Here is a 24391-nt window from a genome sequence, read left to right as displayed (position 1 = left end):
GTGTCTGGTTGACTCATATCGTTGCTTGACTTTGTGTTGGACACATCTCACCAGAGTGCTCAACACATCTCGTTACTCAGGCCTACCGCCTTCAATTTTCATTCAGTTTGTGATTTAAAAAGCCGAAGTCGGTTATTGTTGTTAATATAACGCTATATTGCAGACACTGTCTTTCACTGACGGTTGACTCAGCTTCTATTACATCTTAAAAGCTAGCTAACGTTAGCGTTAGCAAGGCAGCTGCAGGGATGGCGGAGGTTCCCGGGACGTCAAGTGAGACGATAACGGAGACTGTTGAGACGAGCACCCCACCGCCGCCCCAGCAGGTAAACCACGCAGAGCTGCCAGCCAACATGTTTGGACTGTTTTTCTATGCAGCGGTACTGTAACAGTTAGCTGTTTCCAGTCAAATGAAGGCCGCGCTGCTTATGAACGCTGTCTATAAGCCTGGTAATTTTATTGTGAACATTAAATTGTAATAATTATTCAACCAAACCTGTACTGAATTTTTAAACAGTATGATAGTGATTGGCAGAGCTTAATCCTTAACATTCCAAATCAAAGACACGGACTATATTCCAAAGTTTCAAGGAAAATCCCTTAAATTTGGTTCACTGTTATTTACAACCACCACATGCATCCGGTCAAAGATGATGGACTTAACGTTACAGTCCGTTCAAATCTTTAATTCTGATCACTGGAATCAAGTGTGGTTTTAATCAAAGTTAGATTTTGAATAAATAATAAGAGTCCTATTGCTAATTCTTGCAAAAATGAGTAAGTCTTGTTAGGCGTTTAAAATATATGTAAGATCCAATAGAAAAAAAAAAAAAAACAGATTCCCGACAGGAATGTGAAAATTCTACAAGAACTTAACATTTTTTTTAAAAAGGGACAAAAAGTCTTATAGGATGTTTAGAAATTTATATGAATCTTAAGGGATTTTATTGGAACCAATAGAAAAAATCAGATTTCCAATAGGATAGAGAAAATCCCAAAAGAACCAAAACTTTGTCTTACAGAATTCCTATAGGATTTTTAGAAATGTACGGGAGTCCTGAAGGATTCTATTGGAAAAAATGAAAATCACATAGGACTTTTTGACTAGGGATGATATCAGCTTGAAATTATAACGTGGCTTCTGAGTTTGACGGGGTGTGATGTATTAACGCTAGTTAAGCTCCTTAAAAGTGACAGTGCCTGTTTGGAGGTTAGCTAAGTGCAGATGGCGTTACAGTAGCCGTGTGTCTTGGAATGGACAGAATGTTCTCATGTAATGATACACTAAGAGAAACTCCTCTAGAGGGGACGCCTCGCTGTGTCTGTAGCAGGTTCAGGTACTTGGGTCTTGTTAGTACTGATGTGAAAAACTCCTGCCAGGCAATGCAGCAACAAGAACATCATTAGCATTTAACACAGTCACACCCAAGCTATGTGCAGAAATGAGCCTGGAGGACAGTAAAACAAAGCAGTAATTATATTCAACCACGCATCAAATACACTATATTACTGTATAATACAGCTGCTGATCAGAGCTGTCCATCTACTATTGATCAGGGGCTGTTTTTTTTAAAGGGGCCATATATTGTCTCCCTTTTCCACAAGTTAACACAGTTCCCCGGTCTTGAAAAAATGTATCGGACATGTTTTGGTGAAAATACCACAAGGATCAAGCACCACAGCAGCCTTCTCATCCTGTCTGAACAGCTCTGTTCAGAACGGTCGGTTTGAGTGGCTGTCCTGCCCTCCGCGGGGTGTGCCAGCAACCATGGCAACTGTTGAGCGTGAACCCTGCAGAAACATGGCTGCCCAAGAAAACATAGTGGTGCCCATGGGTGGTGCAACAAACACACCAAGGGCCTTGCGTTACTTGCACGAGTTTGACCAAAGGATGATTTGTGTTTATTCGCCCCAAACAGCCAGTGAACAACGGCAGCACCGACTAGTCCTCAACTAACATGGTGATGTTACTGAAGCTCAGCCAGTATGAACTCTAGATTAAACAGATCAAAAGGATGCAGAAATAACTACATCATGATGCCAATTTGTAAAAAGTTGAATTCATGCTTTGTCAGGTCTGTCCACAAGACGAACAACTTTTAAAATGCTTGTTTTCTGAATGGAGTTCAGATGGATCAGAGCTATGCTAACAGTTTAGCTGCTCCATCCACACTCAAAATAATGTCATCTAAAGGCAAAAATACAGCATTAATGTTATTGTTTATACACATAGATATCTACATGCTGTGTAACTTTAAAATGATATAAACTCACCAGGATGAAGATATTTATTATTGATGACAGCAGCTGAGGTGGCCTATCACCACCAGATCAATCTCTCTTTATTTCACAGTATACAGAGTTTTTAAATCTCATGTCGGGGGCGACATTCCCGTGCTGGCCATTTGGCCGTTAATCGTGCAGCTCTTCTAGACTTCCAAATGTCATCAGACCGAATGGATCAAATTCTGTTAGTGGAATGAGTCATTTCGTGGGGGGTTGTGTGTGTGACGCTCAAAACAATTTATCCACCGTTTTTGCAGCCGCAACAGTAGGTTACGGCTAGTGTTGTACTGGCATACTGGGACAAATCCCAGTGGGCCAGTGGACTATTTTTACCGGCCCTGTCTGTGTTGCCTGTCATTCAGGGTGTGCATGAGAGCGGGCTGCATGCAGCTGAGCACCCCATGTTCAAGACGATAAATGAATGACTTGATATAAATGTTACCTCCAAATAATTTGACATTTACAACTTAAGTCCACACTTACTGCAATGTAAGTGAAGTTATACTGTGTCTGTTCACTGTCCTGTGCATTTGCTCAGACAGGAGAGTTTGTAGTTCCTGACATGCTGACACTTCTAGGGGAGAATATGATGGGTTACGCTCACATCACACAGAAAGCCCCTCAGTCATGAGCAGGACCTTCTCGCTGGTAGGGGACAGGGCTTTACATTCGATGCCCAGCATCTCACAACAGACCTGACATGTTACAGGAGGGACGCAGCCTGACAATCAAGCTGAGGAAGAGGAAGACTGAGAAGAAGGTGGAGTGGTCCAGTGACACAGTTGACAATGAGCACCTGGGGAGGAGGTCTTCAAAGTGTGAGTTGCTCTCTCAGCACACACTGAGATGTTTTTTTCTGCCAGTTAATGCAGATAGTGTCTGCTTCTCTTTCAACAAATGTCTGATTATTGAATTTCACATGCTGTCGTCTGAACCTGATCTGATAGGTATCTGACTTTTATCCCTACCAATAAAGGCCCTTACACACTGTCTCAGAAGAAAGATGACAGTTGTGAGTGAAACGTGGTGAAATCTTAAGTCGTCAATCCAAAACAGTTGTCCCCAATCTCAGTGTGAGACACGTCTACCAACCACTGATTTTAAACTTTGGAGAGCAAATCTAGCCAAAATCCTGACAGGGTCAGAAATGCTGGAACAATCTACATCCAAAACCAGCTAATTGGAATCTCATCTGGAATCTAGGAATACACTATAAAAAACAACAACACAGTGCCAGTGCTTTATACAAGTGTACAAGGATCTGATGACAATAAGAAAAATCTAGAATAACAGCAGACTTATTTCTGTAGATGTTGTATGGAAGAAGAATGAGACCACATGAAAAAGTTGTCATAATCTCAAAATTCTTTTAGCTGACTTATCTCCTCAGAATTTTATTAATATTAGAATGCAAATAAGTATAACTTTGTAATATTATTTTATGGGTCTGTAATTTTTGAATAAGTCCTTTAAAATTTCTCAAAAAGTTATCCTGAAAAGAATGATGCCATTTGGTACTAATTATACAGAAAATAGGGACAGAGTTCCATTGGGACACTTCAAAATGATAATTCTAATAAAGAGAGTCTTAATTAGAGCACCGCAGGTCAGCTGAAGATGCAGAAATGTAACATTTGTATAAAGACAGTGTACAATTTTACATATACAGAGAATAACCAAACCAAACTATGATTTCTTTTCCTATGAAATGACAGACCTGTAAAATATAGCCCTGATGTTCTTCCATATTCCTGCAGGCACACACATAACGCTGCACATCAACATGTAAATAATCTTCCCGCTTCACATCTAAGTCTTTTCATCCTCTTGCTGCACAGTGTGATTTTATAAAAATCAAACAGCCGCTGAGAAGCTATTTTTATCACAGGCTCCCTTTTAGTTACTACTTCTGAGCAAACGTGAGAAGATGTGTTTTTTGATTTTTCAAAACTGCGAGCGAGGAGTCAACGAAGACACCCGCCGCCGACAGACACTAACCCAGCACGTTGTGTTTCAGGCTGCTGTATTTATGAGAAGCCCCGGCAGTTCGGAGAGTCATCCTCCGAAAGCGAGGGAGAAGATGATGACGAAGGGTGTGGCAGCGCTCACTGTATCCTGGGTCACGGCAGGAGAGATCATGGACAGAGGGGGGGCGGGGGGACCACAGTGCCCCCAAACTCTGGCGGGTCACATGCCCACTAAAGGAGCACTGCAGGCTGATTGTTTAGGGGGAGGGGTGGGGGTGTGTGAGGGGTTTCTCACCACGACAGTGATACAGTACAAACCTGCACTCTGTTTTTTAGTTTAGTTCCATCACTGAGGTACAGACAGACCTGATGCTGCGTTCCACACACACACAAGCTCCCAGCTGCTGGAGTAGGATTACAGCCTCTGCACAAAACACAGAGCAACATGGATTATTGAATTAGCCTAATTGGACATCCTGCTCCCCTTTCAACAGCTAAGAGCATGCTGTATATTGTGCCAACTACCAAACATAAAATAACAGCAAGTAGAAGTTCATTCTGTAGCTCTTAATCATACAGGAGCTATGAAAAAATGAGGGTCATGCAGTGCTGAGAAGAGAATTTAAAGGGCCATACCAGTGTTTTTGCATCTTTTAGCCCCTTTACTACAAATCACACACATCACTGATGACTGTTTCCCCAAAGCATGCTGTAGGATTTTTTTATGTTTTCTTTCCTTGCAGGCAGCCGTTGGTTTTCATTCCCTTCACCATGTTATCAAAATCAACCAGCTGGTTAGATTTTTGGGAATCCATCACTGTGAAAATCCTGTTTGCTTCTATTGTTGTCAGAGTTGTGTGGTAATACAATCAGGGCTTCAACTAAGGATTATTTCCATAACAGGTCATACCAGGTTACTGCAGATTATCAGTATCTGTCTCTATGTCAACCAATAAATAACTAGAAATGACTGTTTAGAAGCACATTCAGTGTTCAGAGCACTGACAATCTTAACTAAATATATATAAATTGGCACCAAAAATGCAATTTCAGTCAGGCTATGTAATTTTTGAAAAAAAAAAAAAAAATAGTGAAAATGCTTGTCACAAGTTGTGTGAGGTGTTTGATATTCAGTTCACACACATATGCCAGTATATTAGCTGTTTTACTTGATGATCGCACAGTTAATTATCAAAATCTATGCTGATTAATTTTTTATTCAGTTTCTTCAGTGCGAACTTACATTTGCGTCACCAACAACAGATGACACAGCTTTGACAACAACAATAATAAGCCAAGCAAGCAATGGCTGGCTGGAGGGCAGGGAACATCAGCAGCACCGGTGTGGAGAATATGTGATTTGTAATAAATGAGCTAAAACGTGTCAAAAAACAGATTATACATGGGTCTGCTGCCTATTGATGTCACCATGTCAGAGAAAAAAAAAAAACCCCGAGCACAATGGATTATTAAATTAGCGTAATTGAAAATCCTTCTCTCCTCTCAACAGTTAAGATCATGCTCCACATTGTGCCAGCTAACCTACTTAACAGGAAGTGACAGCAGCTGTGAGTGTTTAACCCTTCAACATACAGATTGAGGGTCATGCAGTGCTGTTAAAGGACTGTGCCATGTTTCATCCTTTTTCTTTTTTTTTACCACAAGTCATATATATATGTTACTGCTGACTGTTTCCATGAAGCATGTGGTGGTGTTTTAGATGCTTTAGGTCTCTGAAAGTGTGATTTTCATACTGTAGTCAATTAATGCAAACCAGTGGCTGCTTATTAAAAACACTAAAGCAGTGAAGTACGCTTTGGAGACTGGTCAGCAGCAGGGATGTTAAGTGTGTGTGATTTGTGAAGTGTAAGTGGCTAAAACATAATGATGCTAGCTGAGGAAGCTGCTCAGACTCCATGTTTGTAGTTCCTGCTGAATATGCAGTCTCATGGCGTGTGAGTGGAGCGCAGCATTACAGTGTTGTATGTGAGGAGCTTTGAAGAGATGGAGATGGAAAGGCCATAAAATGCTGTCCAGCTGTCTATTATGCTTTTGACATAATTGTATATAATACATCAATGTTTTTATTTTTTTATTTATTTGCCAGTCTTAATTCTAAATCGCTAATACTTGGCATGCAATTGACCACAGTGTGTGTAGTAACATTGCAATTACAAACCAGTGTGTGTAAGAACTGAAGACTGGACATTGATCTGGCTGCAGAGTATCTGCTCTGTCTGATTTGTAGAGCAGGTTTAAAACTAACGTCAACCTTTGTGATGATTGCTGCGGGATCATATTGCACAGAGTGTAATTCCATCATTACTACACATGCTGTTAGGCAGCATCAGTATAATGTGTTCAGTAATCAGTATTGCATATATAAAGTCTACAGCCTCGGGCCCTGTTCTTCATACATGCAGTTGGCTTCATTTAGCTGTTGATGTGACACCAGTCTGGATTCTTCAGTTTTTCACAGCTAGATCAAAACGTCTATAAGCTCAAACCCACAAAAAGTTCAGGGTTATTTACTGTTCGCTGGATCATGGCTGTTAAAGATCAACTTTACATGAACTCCTTTTCAAATACAAATCTCCTTACAGGCTCCAACGGAGAATCATTGTAGTTTTTAGAAGAGAACACAAAGAATATTGAAATATCAAGATTTGTCAGTGCAATTATCATGGTTTATTTCACAATAAATACCTAAACTTGTTTAAAAAATACAAATATGAAAAAAGAATTGCCAATTCAGTTTGGACTACTAAAACAATTGGTCAGTTAATCACCTCTGGCTGTGGGAAAATTTGACCTGCATTTTTCACTGTTTTTGTGTTGATTATTCGATAAATATATATCCAGCTTGTCAAATGTGACCATTTGCTGCTTTACTGTTTTATACCACTACTGACATGTTATGGACCAAATGATATATGAATAAATCCAGAAAATGACCTGCAGATGAATTGGAAATGAAAATTATAGTTACTGCTACGAGCAAAAGGGAAAACTGATGAAAACTAATAAGATCATTTAATCTAGCTAACATCGTGTAAACCTGGACTAGTTGAACTACATATGAAGAATGGGGTTCTGGGTCAGAGACTCCTGATTCTGTTCAAAGGCTGCCAGTTCAGCTCTCTTTCCCTCACCCCAAAGCTTTTGTTCTTAAACCTTTGATTATTTTTGCATAGCTCCAATTTTCAGTTTGCTGTAATGATTAATTTAAAATCACTGCGCATTTGTTCTTAAATTTTTCAGACAGCATTAGATTTGAAGAAACCTCATTTAACAGAATGAGAGTTTTTATTTTTAACCTCTAAATCCTCTTCTGGTTTTCATTTGCTTGATTGATTTTTGTTTTTAGATAAATCAATTGTTTCCACTGTGGACAATTCTAGAGATGATGCATCAGAATAACTGGTTTTAGAGGCAGAGGGTGTAAATGAGTGAAGTGAGGGTATAAGATGGTTGAATTGACAATAAGAAACAGACAAATAAGAAAAGTTTATTTCAGTTCATGCACACATTCACTGAACTCACTGGATGAAGCACCCAAAGGTTATCATTAATTCAGCTGCATGTCAGTCGTAACAAAAAAAAAAATCTACAGTTCCACTGCGAACTCTATTCAAAGACAATGGGTGTTTGTGCTTTTCCTGCTGTGCTCTGCAGAGTGACTGACATGTTTTCTTGCTGTGAGGTGAGTCGATTTTATGATTAGAGGTCCATTCCTGACCAGGCTGTACATGTGTAACTGGATCAGAGCTAATGTTGCGTACAGGATAGAAGAGGTGAAGGTGCATGACTGCTGGCCCAGGCTTTGTACTCATGTCTCAGCTATGACCAAAACTCACCTGAAACAGGCTCAACCATCATCATCATCCTCCTCAACAGTTTCATGTTTGATATGTGACAGTACTGTGGATTACACTTAATTTACAGTTCAGTTATGCCACCATTCTGTGTACTGTCAACACACATTTACATTGTTACATATGTACATTGTTCTTGTACTGGTAATGCACCTTTCTGTATATACTATTAAGCATAATGAGAACAGATTTAATGTGAATTAAAGTTTTGAACTGTGTGTGTTGTATATTACTGACACTAGTTAGTGAATGCCAAGTCTTGGCCTGCAAGCAAACAGTCGCTGCACTGAAAGCCTGGAGCTGGCAGGTCCCCAGTGACCAAAACCTCTTTATTTTTTCACTTTATTTCAATGTAGTATATATATTTAAAGTCCCCCTCCACTCAAAATGCACAGAGCCTAGCATGAAGTAGTTACTTTTGTCACCATGTCTCTCAGGCTCTGTAAAAATGTGTTAAAGAGTGGGTTCACAATTTTTCCAAGTCTGTCTTAAAACAGGAGCCCAAATGACCATTGAAACATGTTCTTCTTGCTGTAATCATTCCTCCTGTTCATACTGACCATTAGAAGATCCCTTCATAATGCATTTACAATGGAAGTGATAGAGGACAAAATCCACAAGCCAAAAGTGTATTTAGTAGTTTATCTGAAGCTAATATGAAGCTTCAGCATCCAAATGAGTCAAATCAAGTAGATATCTTTCAACGTTACAGTCTTTTTAGTGCTGAAGTCTCTTTTTGTTACTATACTTTCACCACAGCTCAACAGGGAAACACTGTCTGAGGAAACACAAAAAAGGAATTTGATGCTAAAAGACTGTAAATGTGTCAGATATCCACTTGATATGACTAACTCAGACTGATGAAGACTCATATAAGCTTCAACTTTTAAAGTCGTTTTTGCACAAAATGACTGTGTGGACACACTGTGGATTTTATCCTCCATCACTTACATTGAAAGCACATTTGAAGGATCTTTTAATATCCAGTATAAACAGGAGGAATGATTACAGTGAGGAAAACCTCTTTCACTGTTCATATGGACACCTGACTGTTGTTTAAAGACAGACTTGAAAAATTGTGAACCTGTCATTTAATTGGTAATTAGGCCAGAGCCAATCAGACACTGCTCCACTACTTCAGTTACTTCAGCTGAACTGTGTGCAGCCGTAACCTCCTGCCTAATTGTGTGTGTGAATGACGTAACTAATAATTAGCCTTGATTCTTAAAAATCCACTTGTTAAATGTAAACTTGTTTGCTTAGCCACCATTTATGACCATGTGCTAGATTAATTACCTTGTTGCAACATGCTGCTAATACTGTCTGAGCAGATTGTTTCAGTAACTGTAATGTTTAGTGGAGGTCATTCACAATGTGAGAGACTTTTCTTTGAAACTGTATTTCATTTGACTAATAATAAGTCAACCAAAATCAACTAATAATTATTTGGCTTGTATTACTTGGAGATACATATTTGCCAATTAGGTTAAGCTGTAAGACAAGTGATTCTATTATAATACTTCAGTGATTCTTGATATGTATTTATAGTTTCTTTTCTATTATTCTCAGACCACTCACTCCCTTACAGAACGGAAACACGGCCCACTGTGATATCTATCTGACTGGAGTCATTCCACACTAAGTGTTTCCACAGGTCTCCCTCCACAAATAACATGAGAACTGGCAAATATGCAGGAAATCAAGACCAAGACATCAGACAATCTAATAAAAGAGCATCCATTTTATTGAGCCAGTGGGGGCATTTCAACCTCAGCGTAGTGTTGGGTTTAAGGTGGCCATAAATGAGATGTACAGAAAAAGGTCACAGCAGATACTTTTTTCCTTTACTCCTTCCAAGTTTTGATTACATATCAGGTATCTGTGACCTCTGTCCTCCTTATTTAAGGAAGCAGGATAGGAGTGTGTGTAGCAACAGTGATCCAGCACTTGTTAGGCTGCTCATATAAAAATAGCTCCCTTATATGGGATTATCAGTGTCAATAGTACTGCCATAAAAGCTCCATATAGGCAAACAATGAATAAAAGGCAATGAAGACTTGTAGATATTGCGTCACTTTCTTGGGATTGTTAATAGAAATCTGGTGCAAAACAAAAAAAAGCCCAAGATAGTTGAAACATTGTTTGGCTGCCAGTAATAAAATGAAATCATATAATCAAATTGACATTTTCTCATTTGTGTAGACAAAAAACTACAACTTCAAACTACAACTTCCATGTCTGAAAATGAATAATTACTGCCAGAATTCATTCTCTTGTTAATTCTAATGTTGTCATACATCAAGTGCACACAAATGGAAAATTACATTTCAAGTGATTTCATTTTAATATGGTCAACCTCTGACTTCCGTATCTTACAGGTTGTGACACAGGTAAGCAAACTAAAAGTCCATATTTTTTTTTAGAGAATATGTCTGATGCAAGTCAAACGTGGTTAAATACAATGAAAGTGTAGAGTGCAAAACAGGCTACTGCACACTAAAAACCAAACGACATGTTTGGTCTTCTAATTTGTGCCTTTGGATCTAAAAGGTGAAGGAGAATTCCATAAAAATAAGTCCTTGTGGAGAAAGAGAGTGGCCTACATTAACAATAAAAAGTATTATCATGGCACAGAAAATGATATAAGGCAAAAAAACAAGTTTGTACAGAAAAAACATCAAAATGTGCTGCTGGTATTATGTGTCAATGCTTGAAAATATCAAAACAAGACAGTTCCTAAGACAAGCAACAATGATACTGTCATGTTCATATTTGAAGAATCTTAATGTGGTAAGGTTTCAGGAAAGCCTCTTCCGTTCCACAGGTCACACAGGGCTGTCATTTTAGTTCCATATGTGAAAATATATAAAGTACAAAACTGTTTCACCAGCACAAATGATGACAGTTTGATGAGTCATAGTTGAGAACAAGCAGCAACCATCACTGCTGAAGCCACTGTCCTACACTCCAGTTCCTTTAATGGATAATAGTTGCTGCTTCCAGAAAAAAAAACCCTGAAATACACAGGTTCAATTTGAGATTTGCTGCTGGGTTAACGAGAGTTATGGCTTATATAACAGCATATTTTGTAGTGTGTGTGTGTGCTTGATGACAGATGTCTTAATTTATACATCAGCAGTGTTGGTTGCTGGTTGTTCGACCCTCCTCCCACCTCTCCGCCCTGGGGAGGAATGTGATGTCACAGGTTTGATGTGGGTGATATAAGCAGAGCAATCACAGACTGCAGACAGTGTATGAACGATATTGCAGTTTATAATATTGTACAAAACTAGGTGACGACACACTGCTGGAATAACCGCTTCTGTTTCCAAACACAGTGCGTCAGAGTTTCTAGTGGTCTACTGTGTGAATTAACAGTAGAAATGCACCGATTGATTGGCCACCGATCAAAAACAGCCGGTTTTCAGCTGATCAGCCATGACCAGTGACCGGCCCTGATCAGTCTCATATATCCGATTTTTTGCCCATCATATTTTCTGCACATAGCTGCACTATGGTTCACGTTGCACATACAGCTGCTGCGGCACAGACAACACACACAACATGCACGTTGCATGCACGTTGCATACACAGCGCACACACAGTACAGCCACACACACACACACAATGTGTCGTTGGTCAGTTCTTCAGCATGAGTGAAGACACAAGGCTCGCAATTTGTATACCTTTAAGTCCAGAATAAGCCGCGGAGGAACAACCTTGAAAACATTTGGAACTAACTTAATCAGACACTTAAAAAAACCATCACTGTGGTGAACATGAACCATTTTAAAGAGGTTATTTAAATAGTTAATGAACATAAAGTTGAACTTCAATATTCCATTTAAGTTACAAAAATGTTTGTGGATGCTGTCAATTATAGTTTTTATAAAGAAAGAAAATCTTTCTTTCTTATTAAATTCTTATAAAGAAAGAAAATCAGAATCGGCAGGTCAGACTTGTAAAAAATCGGAAAACAGAATCAGCCAAGAAAATTGCAATCGGTGCATTCCTAATTAACAGGTCAAAGTTGAACATGGCCTACATGATGGACACATTCAAGAACACAGAAACAGGAAACGCATGCTTGACTTCATCCAACATAGAAGCTTCAGTTGAATTAAATGACAAAAGCGCCCCTACAGACAGACCTACTTTAGCCTTTAGGTAGAATTGCACTTCACGTAGACAGAACTTATGATTCCAAAATTCACTAAATACAGTATATACTTCAGAGTCTAATTCTTGATCTGTTGTCACTGGACTCACTTCCAGAGGCAACATCTAAACCATTACTGTACTCATTAATGTGGGAGCAGTTTGCTCTAATAAAGCACAGTGGTTATTCTGACATTTCCGTGTTTACTGTGGTATCATGATCACAGTAAGTCTGCATTCTGACTGTCTGCAGTCCTCTCATTCATTTGAACGGGGACAGTCCAAGTGCACAGCAGGGGCCCCAACACAAGGGCTCCGTCAAAATCACACAGGGTCGTCCCACAAAAAAAGTTGAGCGAGGCAACATTTGCTGCAACGTGACGTTATCCGACGACATGCTGACATACATGAAGATGCACAGTCCTGGTGGATTCCTTTGTAACATGAACGCTATTCAAAGGCTGTTTTTGGTCTGAATGCCTACTAAGAATTTTGTTTCTTCAGAGAGCATTTCTTACACTTTTGACCTGACTTTCAGGTGCACCGTGATGGAATTTGTAGCACTAAGGTTTGTCTGAACTTATGTGCCCTTGCTGAATACTCACTGCAAGCCTATCTGTTCTCTAACAATGCTTCTTTTAATCTCCTACAATGTTTTCTTTTAATTATACTGGTTATTTAGTTGATTTGATGCAGTAGTTTGTCATTTTGCATTTCTTTTCCCCTTCTTCTTGTTTGGTTATTTGAGCCAAATTTATTCTGTTTTTCTTCGAGGAAAAGCACCAAAGGCTATCACCTGGTCACAAACCAGGTGACTGTCTCATGGTGAATCATGAGAAAAAAAAACATGTAAACAGGATCAAATGCAATGAGTTCTCTCTTTTTGACTTAACAGGCATTTCCTGAATGTTCGGGTCCCTATTATTTCTTACCCCGATCATATTATTACTGTAGTTTACTTTCCATACTGAACTTTGTCCGGCTATCACTGTCAACATTCTGGTGACAACATTAAGGTCAAGTGAGAAAAGACGTGCATATAATGCAGATGAATAAGGTTGAACATAAAGTGACATAAGTACAACTTATAGGAGTTTGTAATGAATGTGCAATTCTAAAGTCACACTGCAGAAGAGAGTGGTGTAGTAAAACAGTGTCTATGTGGTCCTGCTGCTGTGATGTCATCACCTGGAGAGGTCCGGTGCAGCTGAACTCCTGAACAGACAGCAACATTACACCACCTGTGGAAGAGACAACATGCGTAGTAATCAGTTGATGTGGAAAACACAGTACTCTGACCAGTGTGTACTAATGCTGGCCTTCACTTGCTTCAGTAAATACTCAACTATACCTACTCTCCTTCTCTCAGAAGTATTCACCAAAACATTTTTTACTTTTGAAGATTTAAGCTGTGGGGCAGCTGTGGCTCAGGAGGTAGAGCGGGTCGCCCACCAATCAGAGGGTCGGTGGTTTGGTGGTTCCTTCAGTCTGCATGTCAAAGTGTCTTTGGGCAAGATACCGAACCCCAAATTGCTCTTGATGGCTGCGCACCATCGGTGTGTGTGAATGGCTGAGTGAGCACTACAAACATTTGTAAAAGTTCTTTGAATAAAAAGTGTTATATCGCTCCTGATGAGCAGGTTGGCACCTTGCATGGCAGCGTCTGCCATCAGTGTATGAATGTGTATGTGAATGGGTGAATGTTGGCATGTGTTGTAAAGTGCTTTCAGTGGTTGGTAGACTAGAAAAGCGCTAGATAAATGCAGTCCATTCACCATTTAAACTACCTGTCTACCTCTGTAAACTACCAAAGTTTCCCTGCAAGCTTTTATAATGGATGTGGACCAACTACAATTTTATGAAATAAAATGTGACAGATCAGACAGGTTGGAAACAAACCTCTAAGTCAGACAAATATTCAGGAGAGAAAACAAAAGCGAATTGTTAAGTGTCCGTTGTAAACATCAATCAGCTTACAGATGCACTTCCTGCTCAACCAGTAAATACGATATACTGTAAGCAACATTTCAGACATGCTCACTTTCACTTCCAAATAAAATGGTTTAGATAATCTCGATAAACTGTGGTTTGATTCCAACTTGTCTGATCGTCTGACTGCTCCTGTTTCGTGACCTGTCAGACTTTGGAAAACCAATGTCATTATGTTCCCAAATCTCTTGCTGAGTACAATATTATCAAAACTGAAAATCTGTGTATATATCTGCCAATATCTCAATTCTTTCCAGTACAAATTACAGTACAGAAATGGCAAATTGGGACTGAAGTCATTTAGAGACAGTGTCATCATTACATTGTGTAACACTGACAAGTGTTTTTGTTTTTCAGTTGTAAAATGTCCTCCAGTACCCAGTATGCATCTCAGTCAAAAAACAAAACAAATAAAAAGAAGTATAGTAGTATTATGTCACCTTGTGGTCTATAAAGATATTGTGGTGGACATTTTTCAGTTTTCTGATGTCTAAGTGACTAAATGATTGATCCAGAAAATAATCAGCAGATTCGTTGATAACGAAAATAATTAGTTAGTTGCAGCTCTAAAGACTAGTGATGATGAAAAAGTCATATCAAAGCTAGTACCCATCCACACATATGAATGGAATGTTCATGGGTTAAGTATTTTATAATAATGATTAATTCAACAAAAACACTCCATTATCTGTCATATCTGTCAAATGATAGTTTCAACATAGTGGACACTTGTGTGTGAAAGAAGGAAGCAGTGGGAGATCAGAGGCCTGAAGCTAATAAACTAAATTATGTGCGTCTCCCAGAGGAACCCTTCTCCTCTCTGTCCCAGCTGGTTTCACACCACTCAGACAATGTCACACTTCTTTTTCTATGGTTACACCACCAAAATAGCTTTAAAATAGCCTTACTGTGTGTGAGTGTGTGTGTTTGCCAGCTGGGAGAGCAGTTCATATTTGACCTGTTCTTCTTACATTGTCCGAATTAGCTACACAAACTTAAATAACCACACGTTAAGCCACTTTATCATATCACATGATCCCCAAGTGGATGTTATAAACCTAAATATGGGCTTAATGCATCACCACGCCTTCCTCAAAGTGTCTTGACATGCAGCAAACCCACAAGTTCTACTAGAATGTCCACCTAACACAGTCTGCTATCTTTATAATCCCTACATTGCAATAGCCCACCCAATTACACATGTCAACTATCCCTTTAAGCCAAAGTTTACTTGTGGCTGGGAAAGATATCCACTATTTTAAGGTCACTCTTAGCAGAGTAAGAAAATGTAAGGGAGTTATCAATGTACCTGGGCAAAAGTGAGTCAATTCTGTTTGGCACTAAGTGTAGGCTGCAGAAGTCAAACAAGATAAAGGTTACATGCAATGGCAATGAAATCATATCGCTGACTTGAGTCACATACCTTGGCATTACTCTGGATCAGTCACTCTGAGGTGAATTTATTTCTATGAAAATACTATACAAAAGTACCTGTAAACTCATGTCCCTGTGTTGCAGAACGAGGCAGTTTGACATTGCATTACAACTCTTTCTAACAACACCGATACAGTGCCATTTCCATTACGCCTGTCCTGCATGGTACAGTGGCTTGACAACAAAACTAAGAAACAAGATGCAGGTTATGCAAAATAACATCATTCATCATCTACTAAAGGTACCTCCAGAACTCATGTAGAAGGTGAGGTCATTGAGAGAAAATGACTTTCTGTCTCCGTCATGATTTCAATGTGCACACAACACCAGCCTCAAGGGGGCGATAATGGTGCTGCAGCCACTAAGTAGCCTACATATCATACATGTATCATGGGAAAAGAATTATCATAGTTTTACATCTTTTTCCCATATGTTGTCGTGTATGAAAAGACCAAAAATGAACACTTTAAGCAGGCTATTTGGTTAGTATAGGCAAATTATTTAAACAGCATAAATTTTGTATAGGAATGATTCTGTCCAAAGCTTTTTGATCCATATAAGCGGTTGATCACTGTAACCCTTGTAAAGGTCCCTCACAGCTCTTCCATCTTATGGTTCCGAACACAGACAAGTGATCCAAGCAATAAAAGACACTCGATATAACCGTCTTTTGGGATTCTGTTTCCGCCCATTGGACATTCTTTGACAAACAGCTAAATTAAGCTTGACAGTTAGCCTGCCACGGAGCAGGCTAGTTCTGCGGTATAAGTTGCCATGGTTACTGAGCAGGGAATCATATAAGCTACAGTAATGGAATGGAACTCTCACTTAAATTAGCCAGGCTTTCCAAAATAAGCCAGGCTTTCCCTTTATGGAATACCCCTCTGGTCCTGTGTGTATATTGTGTTCTTTTATTGTTTTTGTTTGTGAAATGCTTTTAGGACATATTGATTGTGACTAAAAAGGAAGATACTAGGACAGGGATTGAAGTTTCATGTCTGTTGTTTTTATATTAAGGTTGTCTTTGAATTTTTTTATTTATTGTTTTAGAAGATTCTATGGATGTTATGTGTTGACGTGTTGTACTGTTTTTCTGACATCAGGGACCATGTTGGAATCAAGTGTTCTCACTTTACAAGTTATCCCTTGGATTCATCCTCTTCTATATCCATAAATCAAATCAAATCAAAGTTAACCACTAAATGCAAATGCCATTGTGAATCCTTCACTAACAAAATTCGACATGAAGTGGAAAAGCTCTTCAGTAAACCTAACTGGCCGACAAAGTGCCGCTGTGTGCTGTGTACAGGGCAAAGATGGCATTGTTCTGCTGTAACTGGTTGAGACAGAGCTTTTATATAATTATATCGTGTTGGGTAGTTGAATCGTATTATATAAGTCAATCATATGTTTTGACCATGAAATCTGAATCTGCAAAGTAACTTGTAAGTGTAGCTGTCAGATGAATATGCTGGAGTAAATCAGAGCTGCAACTAACCATTACTTTGATTATTGATTAATCTGTCAATTATCTTCTTAATTAAATGAGTAGGTGTTTGGTTTATAAAATCACTGTTACCCAAAGCCCAAGATGACATCCTCAAATGTCTTGGTTTGTCCCAACCTACTGTCCACAACTAAACGCTATCCAGTTTACTATCACAGAAACCAGAAAATATTCACATTTGAGAAGCTGGAACCAGAGAATTTGGACATTTTTCTCTTGAAGAATGACTCAGGCTAATCATTGTAGCTCTAGAGTGAAGAGTACAATATCTGCAATGTAGTGAAGCAGAGGTATAGATTAGCACACTCAACTTAAATACCAGTACTTTATTTAGCTGCATTGCCCTTATGTCCAATAGTCCACAAAGACTTACAGAATCCACCAGATAGATTGATATACAGCTAAAAATCTATCTAAAATAAAATCTAAAATTTAATTATATTTCTGTTTAGCCCAATCGGGTTTCTGAGGCTAATATGCATATCAATCTGATGACATATCAACTGATAGTAATCTCTTTTTTTGTTTGTTGTTGTTTTTTGAAAGAACTGCAACCAAGATAAACACATTTATCTATACATTTTACAGTTGAAAAATAAAAAAATAAATTTGGCAGTGCTCTCTGGTAGACATACTATCTAATGGTGACAGTTTCTAAATTTCCTCAAACCCAGTTTGGCATTTCTGTACTGCCATTTTTTGTTACTCATCAGCTGACATGTGATTTAACCATCTACCTCTAATTTACATCAAATCTCTTATGGAGGAAAAGCCCTCACACAATCAAGAAAGTACTGGGATTTTGAAGACAAACACAGATATTTCAAATGTTGATTTATATATTTGGGCAACTATAGATGCAGAGCTATGATGTGCATGATGAAGGGTCTGCAGGGCTCATCCAGCTTCATTATGCATCCTGGAGATCTGGGGTTTGAATCCTGCATACTTTCAGCTTGCCTCAACAAAAGTGAAGACATAGATATAGACTAGAGCTACAACGAGTAGTCGATCAGTTGATTGACAGTAAATTCATCGATTAATCATTGAAGTCATTTTCAGTCAAAAATGGCCAAATAATTCTCCAATTATTTTTTGGCTTTCTCTTGTTTTCTATCATTGTAAACTGAATATCTTTGGTTTTGGACTGTTGATTTGACAGAAGAAGCAATCTGAAGACATCCTCATGGACTCTGGGAAAATGTGATAGACTACCTTCTGTTATTTTATGGACTATGCCATTAATCCAAAGATGGATCAATATTGAAAAGAATTGTTAGTTGCAGCCCTGATACAGTCCTTGATTAAAGCCTAACTGACCCACAGTGACAACGCTACAGCTTCAGCTGTCTGTCTTGTCAGCTGCTCCTTTTGTTCTGCAGTTTTTCATAGTGAGGTAATGTTCTTAGGTTTTTTTTATTTGGGAGTGTATTTTCAATTCAGCCATCATAGAAACAAAACATGAATACAACCTGTCAGAGAAAAACATCTGACTTTGGTTACTTTTATCAGGCAGCAGAATGTAACATAAAATCATGGGAATGAAGGGCTTACCTAAAGTTTAACTTGTCTTCATCTTGTCCTTCGCAGTCACAAGTTTCTCTTTATGTTCCTTACTGTCTTTCACTTCACATGACTCCCTGTCCTCCTCTTTCTTTTCTTCTTTTTCTTCCGCCATTCCGAGGATCACACTCTGTTTCACACTGACAGAGATCACCAATGCCTGCACAATGCCATAGATCAAAGCAAACTGAGGGAGATACTCCTGGATCAACCAGAGTAATCCTGCCATTCCCACTGTGGAGACGAAAAACATGGCCATGCCATGTAACCACAGCCTCAGTGCTCCCTGGACCCCCAAAACCTCCAAGATCAGCTTGGTGGGAGGGGACACAGTCCACAGGAAGCCCACTACAAACAGGTCAAACAAGTGGCGCAGGAAGTTGAAGCAGATGTCATAGTGCTCTGGTAGAATTTCCACCTTCCAGCTTTCCGCAAAGACTCGAAAAGGAGACGTTAGCTGAGAAGGAGGCGTAGGTGATGGAGGAGGCGTTCCATAGTCTGAAAAGTCCCCGTCAATATCACGATCCCACACATCTCCACTCTGACCATCATGTTTCCTTCGTCTTGGTCCGCTTGGCTCTGTTTTTCCTGGCCAGGAAAGGTAGGTAGTTGGAAGATATTTATTCCACCATTTAGAAATTTGTTCTGCGTTTGCCTCTCTCTCCTGTTTCCCTGCACCAAGACCATCAATTTCCATGGGCTGAAGCTTCTCCTGTGCCTCCCAGTACTCCTCTACCGGACTGCTTTGGTCACTTTTACATTTCCACCCTCCCCAGATCCAAGAGGTCCACCCTCTGATGCCCCCACCGCTGCCGCTATGCTTCTGGCCCTGGGCTATCACTGCAGTGGTATTCTCTGACTGACTGCTGCCCCAGGAGCGCACCCACCCCCATGCTTTGCCTACCACAGCTGTCATGGTTTCTCACCAGGCTTGTTGCAGTTGAATTAAGATCAGAAGACACTTGGTTCTCTGCTCCTCTGACTTTTGATAGCTGGGAAGCCCTGTGAGCTTACTGGAAAAGCATGTATGTACTGCAAGTTCACTTAAGTTGTAATACTTGTTCACAAGGATTCAGGCCAGGGCAAAATGACGTCCTAAAGCCATAGACACACCTGTGGGTGTGTTACAGCAGTTCAACAGAACCTAGGGGTGACCCCCCCTTTTACATTACTCACAGTTTCCTAAATGAAACGACAGCATTGATAACGCACGTCTCTGGTCTACATGTCTTTGAATTAGCTTGGCAACATTTGGAGCTACCAATGTTGCTTTCAATAACTCAACATTAGGTTGCCTCGTTCAGAAGTTAGCACTTGCTAACTAAATGAAGAGAGTTGACCAAAGGCAAGGCTTCAGCTTAATGACGTCAGCTAGTTAACGTTGTTGCTAGACAAACTTTTTAAACTTTTTTCAGTGTTTCTCGATTCACACTGCTTAACTCTTCGTACCTGTAAACAAAAGGAAATACATTAACAATTAGTTCAAGCATTAAATCTTCTTTCCAATTCCACGTCAACATCAGCAAGAGTTAGCCACTGTTACACAGGTCTAACGTTAGTTAGTTGTCAGAGCTAACCTGGGGTTTGTCACTACATAGGCAATTTAACTTTATAATCCAGGGAAGACATTTGTCTCTAAGGTGCGGTAAGTACTCTGATAATATATAACGTTGAATGCTCACCTTCACGTTAACGTTAGCTAACGTTAGTTTGCCTGCTAGCTCTCCTTGTTGGCGTCAGAGAATGTTAACTCGACACAGATCGGGTTCTGTAACTTCGAGATGCCGGTTTAAAAACTCGCAAAGATATTTCATCCCTTACATTCGAATTAAAGTCAGCTTCCAACCTCAGCCAGCTGACGACACTGCTAGCCAGCAGAGAAAGGTTCGCCAGCAGGTTACTGAAACGTTTACCTAATAACAAGAACAAAGACGACGGACTACCGGTTCGGTTTCAACCTTCAAAATAAAACCATGGCTGACCGTTTGTATCTGTTATATTCTGATCACATTCGAGTTACTACGCAACAACAAAATTCACTATGCTGAACTTATTCCAAGCTTACACAGGTATATGTAGTCTTTAACTGACCTCAGCGACATTACTAAAATACAGGCCTCCTGTGCGTGCGTATATACACAGCACAGTACTATAGGCCTACATATGCTTCAGCTCTTGGAAACATGCTACTAGATGATTTCATTGCAGCTAGACACGTGTACAAGAGTCATTTTATAACCATCAGATTGGCTTCCTTTCGTGACTGTACTCGCGTAAACAAGAAGTCAAATGTTATTTCTGTAGACCAACCCATTCCAGATAGCGTTAGCCACATAGTACAAGTTTACCATAATAAAATACTGTACCTTTAATTAGTGGTATAAACTGTATTCTGAGCATTTACTGAAGTTGAACAATGTAAAATACTTTCAAATGGAAATGTTGCATTCAAATTTAGATTAAATATAAAACTGAAAAGTCATAACACAGAAAGGCCCACTTGGATTAGAACTGATTGAAGTAGAGCCAGTTTCATCCATTTTCTATACATCTTGGTAGCTTTACCTAAGACAATGAACTAAATGTTCAGCAAGTAACATGAACTAGCCAGAAGTTTCACTTCCACTTTACTCAGCTTAAAACTTTAAGGTTACTCTCTACCACTACATTTAACATAGCACATTAGACAACCCCAAAGTCCAGTTCACCTACAGTAACAATGTAAAAGATCCACAATAATGTAGAGCACCTCCCAGCTGGGCTTCTTGTGATTAATTTTATTGTAATCAAACCTGCTATCAACAAAAACCTCACTCCTTGTGTTGCCAACCATTTATTTGTATTTTTCATAAATACATTTGCATGAGGGTTAGACATTTTAACAGGTGGGGAAAGCTTACAACCAAAAGGAGAAAAAGTTACAGAAAACCAACTCTTGAAAGCACAGGATACTTCAACATATTAAAAGAGCCCGTTTTCAGAGGCTGACATTGAAATGAATGACAATGATGGAAAATATCCTGCCTCCAAGTTACAAATACTTTCATTTCCTGGATCACTTGACCCATCTAAGAACTTTGGTGAAGCTTGCAGCAGTCCCAACTCAAGTTGCAGCACCTGTGGAGAGACAGTGAATCTTCAGGTTAACATCATGCAGTCTAATTAACAAGAAGTCCTGTGAGGAAACTCAGCCAAGCCTATTTCCTGTCACATCAATACCAACCTGGGCAATTCATCGTATCCTCAGTCATCCAGCTAGGCTTGCCGCAGTCACACTGGAAAGAAAATGAGTTCATTAGTCGTATTCAACTTCTACAAATTCTTCAACAGAAACTTTAACAGTCTGAGTGTCTCAGTGCGCTGCGAGTAAACTTCAGTGAACATCAGTCGAACCGAAAAACTGAATCATCATTGACCAAACTCAGACAGAAAGCTACAGGACCAAAGCCTTTTGAATCCTCATTTGGATGGAATATATTCCTCTAAGGAGGTGGTTGGGTGATTTCAGCCCAGTATTCATTTGTCACATATACACATTTGGTACACTAATGATCTCATAAGTCAGTCCTGTCCAGACAACCTTTGATTTCAAAATTCATCTGCACCCTGGAGGCACAGTGGGGAATCTATTAAACCAAGGATCTTATTACTGCACCAATGTTCTGTCCCATTACACCCAACTCTTGAAAATGAATCCCATCTCAGTAGAGCTCAAAATCCAGATGAGTTGGTACTTACACAGCTGTGAAACTGAGGCTGGCTTCTGTCAGTGTGCAGGGGAGCTATAAGACAAAATGATACCATTAATACCATCACATGACCAAAAACCCCCAAAACACTTAATTCAAGCAACCACACACACTTTTGAATGTTTTAGCCCATTTACTATAGTTACACTTGACATTTTGGAGGGAGGTTTCTAGTTTATGAAGACTGGTTGAGTTTAAGGAATAAGCCATTCCCTTCTATTGTACATTAGAAATCAGTTCGATAGCTCATTACCTTAATGCATAAAATCTGAACTATCTACATACCACATTAATTGTGAAACAGACAGTGCTGTCTTAAGGGCTGGGAAATTTATAAAGCAGGTCAGCAATACAAGCTGATGATGATCTGCATTAAATGGGTTAAGACATACAAGAGCACTGGTGTGGTCTCTGTGGTCAGTGCACTGTGAAAACAACTTCATGCTTTGTTCAGAGACTCTAGTCTATGAAATCATCATTCCACACAAGACAGAAGAGCTGCTTTTAGGTCCCAGACTTACTTAGAAGAGCAGTGTGTCTTCAGTCATCCCACTTTTAACACCTAATGAGGACAAAAACAATGTTACAAGAAGTTCCATCTTTACAACCTGTACTAAGAATCAGTAATATGCATGCTCAGTGCACTGTGAAAGAGCTTCATGGTATTATCAGAGACTCTAGTCTAGTGAATCATCATGGTAGCATACTGGTTTCAACATTTCAGCTGCATCCCATCACCCAACACTCACCATCCAGTCATGGCTGCAGTTCCAACTGCTCACTTGAGGTAAGAGCATCACTCAGTGCACAGAGAATGACATCATCTCCCCTCAGTGTCCCCTCAGGTAGCGGCTGAGCCCATCTCCAGTGTGATCTTGAAACACAAAAGTAGGTTGTTCCCATTACACAGCCAAGTTATTATATGCTTTAATAAATATGACTTATTGTTAGTTTACTTTTAAAAACACATGCAATATAAAACCAAACTGCACAGATGTACAAAGCTACCAATAAGGACCCTGAGGTCCTGTAGTTGGTCATTTCTCACTATAACAGGGGGTTAAATGTTAAGATTTTTAATTTGTACAATTTCACATTTCAAATTACTTATGAAGGCATTTTGGTACCCAATCTGTGTCATACAATCTGTTTTAATCCAGGCTGACCAAAATTGGTTACTATGCATTTTAACAAATAGATCTTTTTTTTTCTAGTTAGAAATTGTAGTGTTTAAAAATTGTAGCATTGTTCATCCATACCAGGAATTCATATTTTAAAATGCATCTGAACAAAAACTGCAGCTGATTAAGTTAGTTTCCCCACAGCTCTATGTTGTAACTCACTCTGTTCAGCCGTCTCCACAAAGCTTCACCAAGAGCTCCTTCGGTTTTACAGACTCAAGGAGCCTCGTTCCACTCTCTGTTGGGAGAACAAAAAGCATACAGGTTGAAGGCAATTTTTTTTCCTCCATTACAGCGCAGTCTGAGAGCCAAACCACGTGCTGAGGTAAATACTACTGCAGACGCTGCTAATCGTCCCATTTCACCCACTGACTCCTGCACAAGCCATTAACTCGACGTGCGTTCAACTTACCTTCCATTATAGCCTACGGGGTAATAGAATTCGTTATAAGTGCCTGAAGGTAGATAGTCACGTCCTCCTGCAAAGAGAGCAGCAAGTCAGAGACGGAACAGGAGTCCGCCCTTGGCTTATATACCAGGGTCCTCCACAGCACCGCGTGCTTTAAGTGTGCCCTAAACACTGCCTGTTTCTGACGTCTACCATAATCATGAACGGTACAACAAACTGTTATAAATACGGTACATACCACGAATTAAATGTATATCTAAAGAAGGGGAAAGT

At 39.5% G+C, this 24391-nt stretch overlaps 2 protein-coding genes, 1 long non-coding RNA gene and 1 other non-coding gene across 4 annotated transcripts; 1 reads left to right on the top strand and 3 right to left on the bottom strand.

The window, feature by feature from the left end:
- Positions 1–32: 32 nt before the first annotated feature.
- ppp1r11 (protein phosphatase 1, regulatory (inhibitor) subunit 11) lies at positions 33–8346 on the top strand. The gene is made up of 3 exons (XM_042435097.1): positions 33–326; positions 2996–3104; positions 4304–8346. The coding sequence occupies exons 1-3, from the start codon at positions 249–251 to the stop codon at positions 4486–4488; spliced, it is 372 nt and encodes a 123-aa protein (XP_042291031.1). The 5' UTR covers positions 33–248; the 3' UTR covers positions 4489–8346.
- A 1505-nt stretch (positions 8347–9851) lies between these two features.
- c15h6orf47 (chromosome 15 C6orf47 homolog) lies at positions 9852–20779 on the bottom strand. Its single transcript, XM_042435575.1, has 3 exons — positions 20462–20779; positions 18771–20228; positions 9852–13527 (listed from the first exon to the last, which is right to left on the bottom strand). The coding sequence occupies exon 2, from the start codon at positions 19693–19695 to the stop codon at positions 18778–18780; it is 918 nt and encodes a 305-aa protein (XP_042291509.1). The 5' UTR covers positions 19696–20228; positions 20462–20779; the 3' UTR covers positions 9852–13527; positions 18771–18777.
- An 817-nt stretch (positions 20780–21596) lies between these two features.
- Positions 21597–24235, bottom strand: LOC121912601. Its single transcript, XR_006100119.1, has 7 exons — positions 24122–24235; positions 23872–23947; positions 23278–23402; positions 23050–23090; positions 22518–22561; positions 22003–22054; positions 21597–21896 (listed from the first exon to the last, which is right to left on the bottom strand). It is a non-coding gene; the product is annotated as an uncharacterized LOC121912601 (long non-coding RNA).
- On the bottom strand, positions 22943–23011 carry LOC121913871. The gene has a single exon (XR_006100401.1). It is a non-coding gene; the product is annotated as a small nucleolar RNA SNORD52 (small nucleolar RNA).
- Positions 24236–24391: the final 156 nt, after the last annotated feature.

Source organism: Thunnus maccoyii, chromosome 15 (genome assembly GCF_910596095.1).
Source record: "Thunnus maccoyii chromosome 15, fThuMac1.1, whole genome shotgun sequence".
NCBI lineage: Eukaryota > Metazoa > Chordata > Actinopteri > Scombriformes > Scombridae > Thunnus > Thunnus maccoyii.
This window is presented reverse-complemented; position numbering and strand designations above follow the sequence as displayed.

Excerpts from the sequence above, each read along its gene's own strand:
- ppp1r11 (XM_042435097.1), top strand. The coding sequence starts at position 249 with ATGGCGGAGGTTCCCGGGACGTCAAGTGAGACGATAACGGAGACTGTT. Across the intron at positions 327-2,995 it reads CCCCACCGCCGCCCCAGCAG|GAGGGACGCAGCCTGACAAT; the intron begins GTAAACCACGCA and ends GACATGTTACAG. Across the intron at positions 3,105-4,303 it reads GGGGAGGAGGTCTTCAAAGT|GCTGCTGTATTTATGAGAAG; the intron begins GTGAGTTGCTCT and ends GTTGTGTTTCAG.
- c15h6orf47 (XM_042435575.1), bottom strand. The coding sequence starts at position 19,695 with ATGACAGCTGTGGTAGGCAAAGCATGGGGGTGGGTGCGCTCCTGGGGC.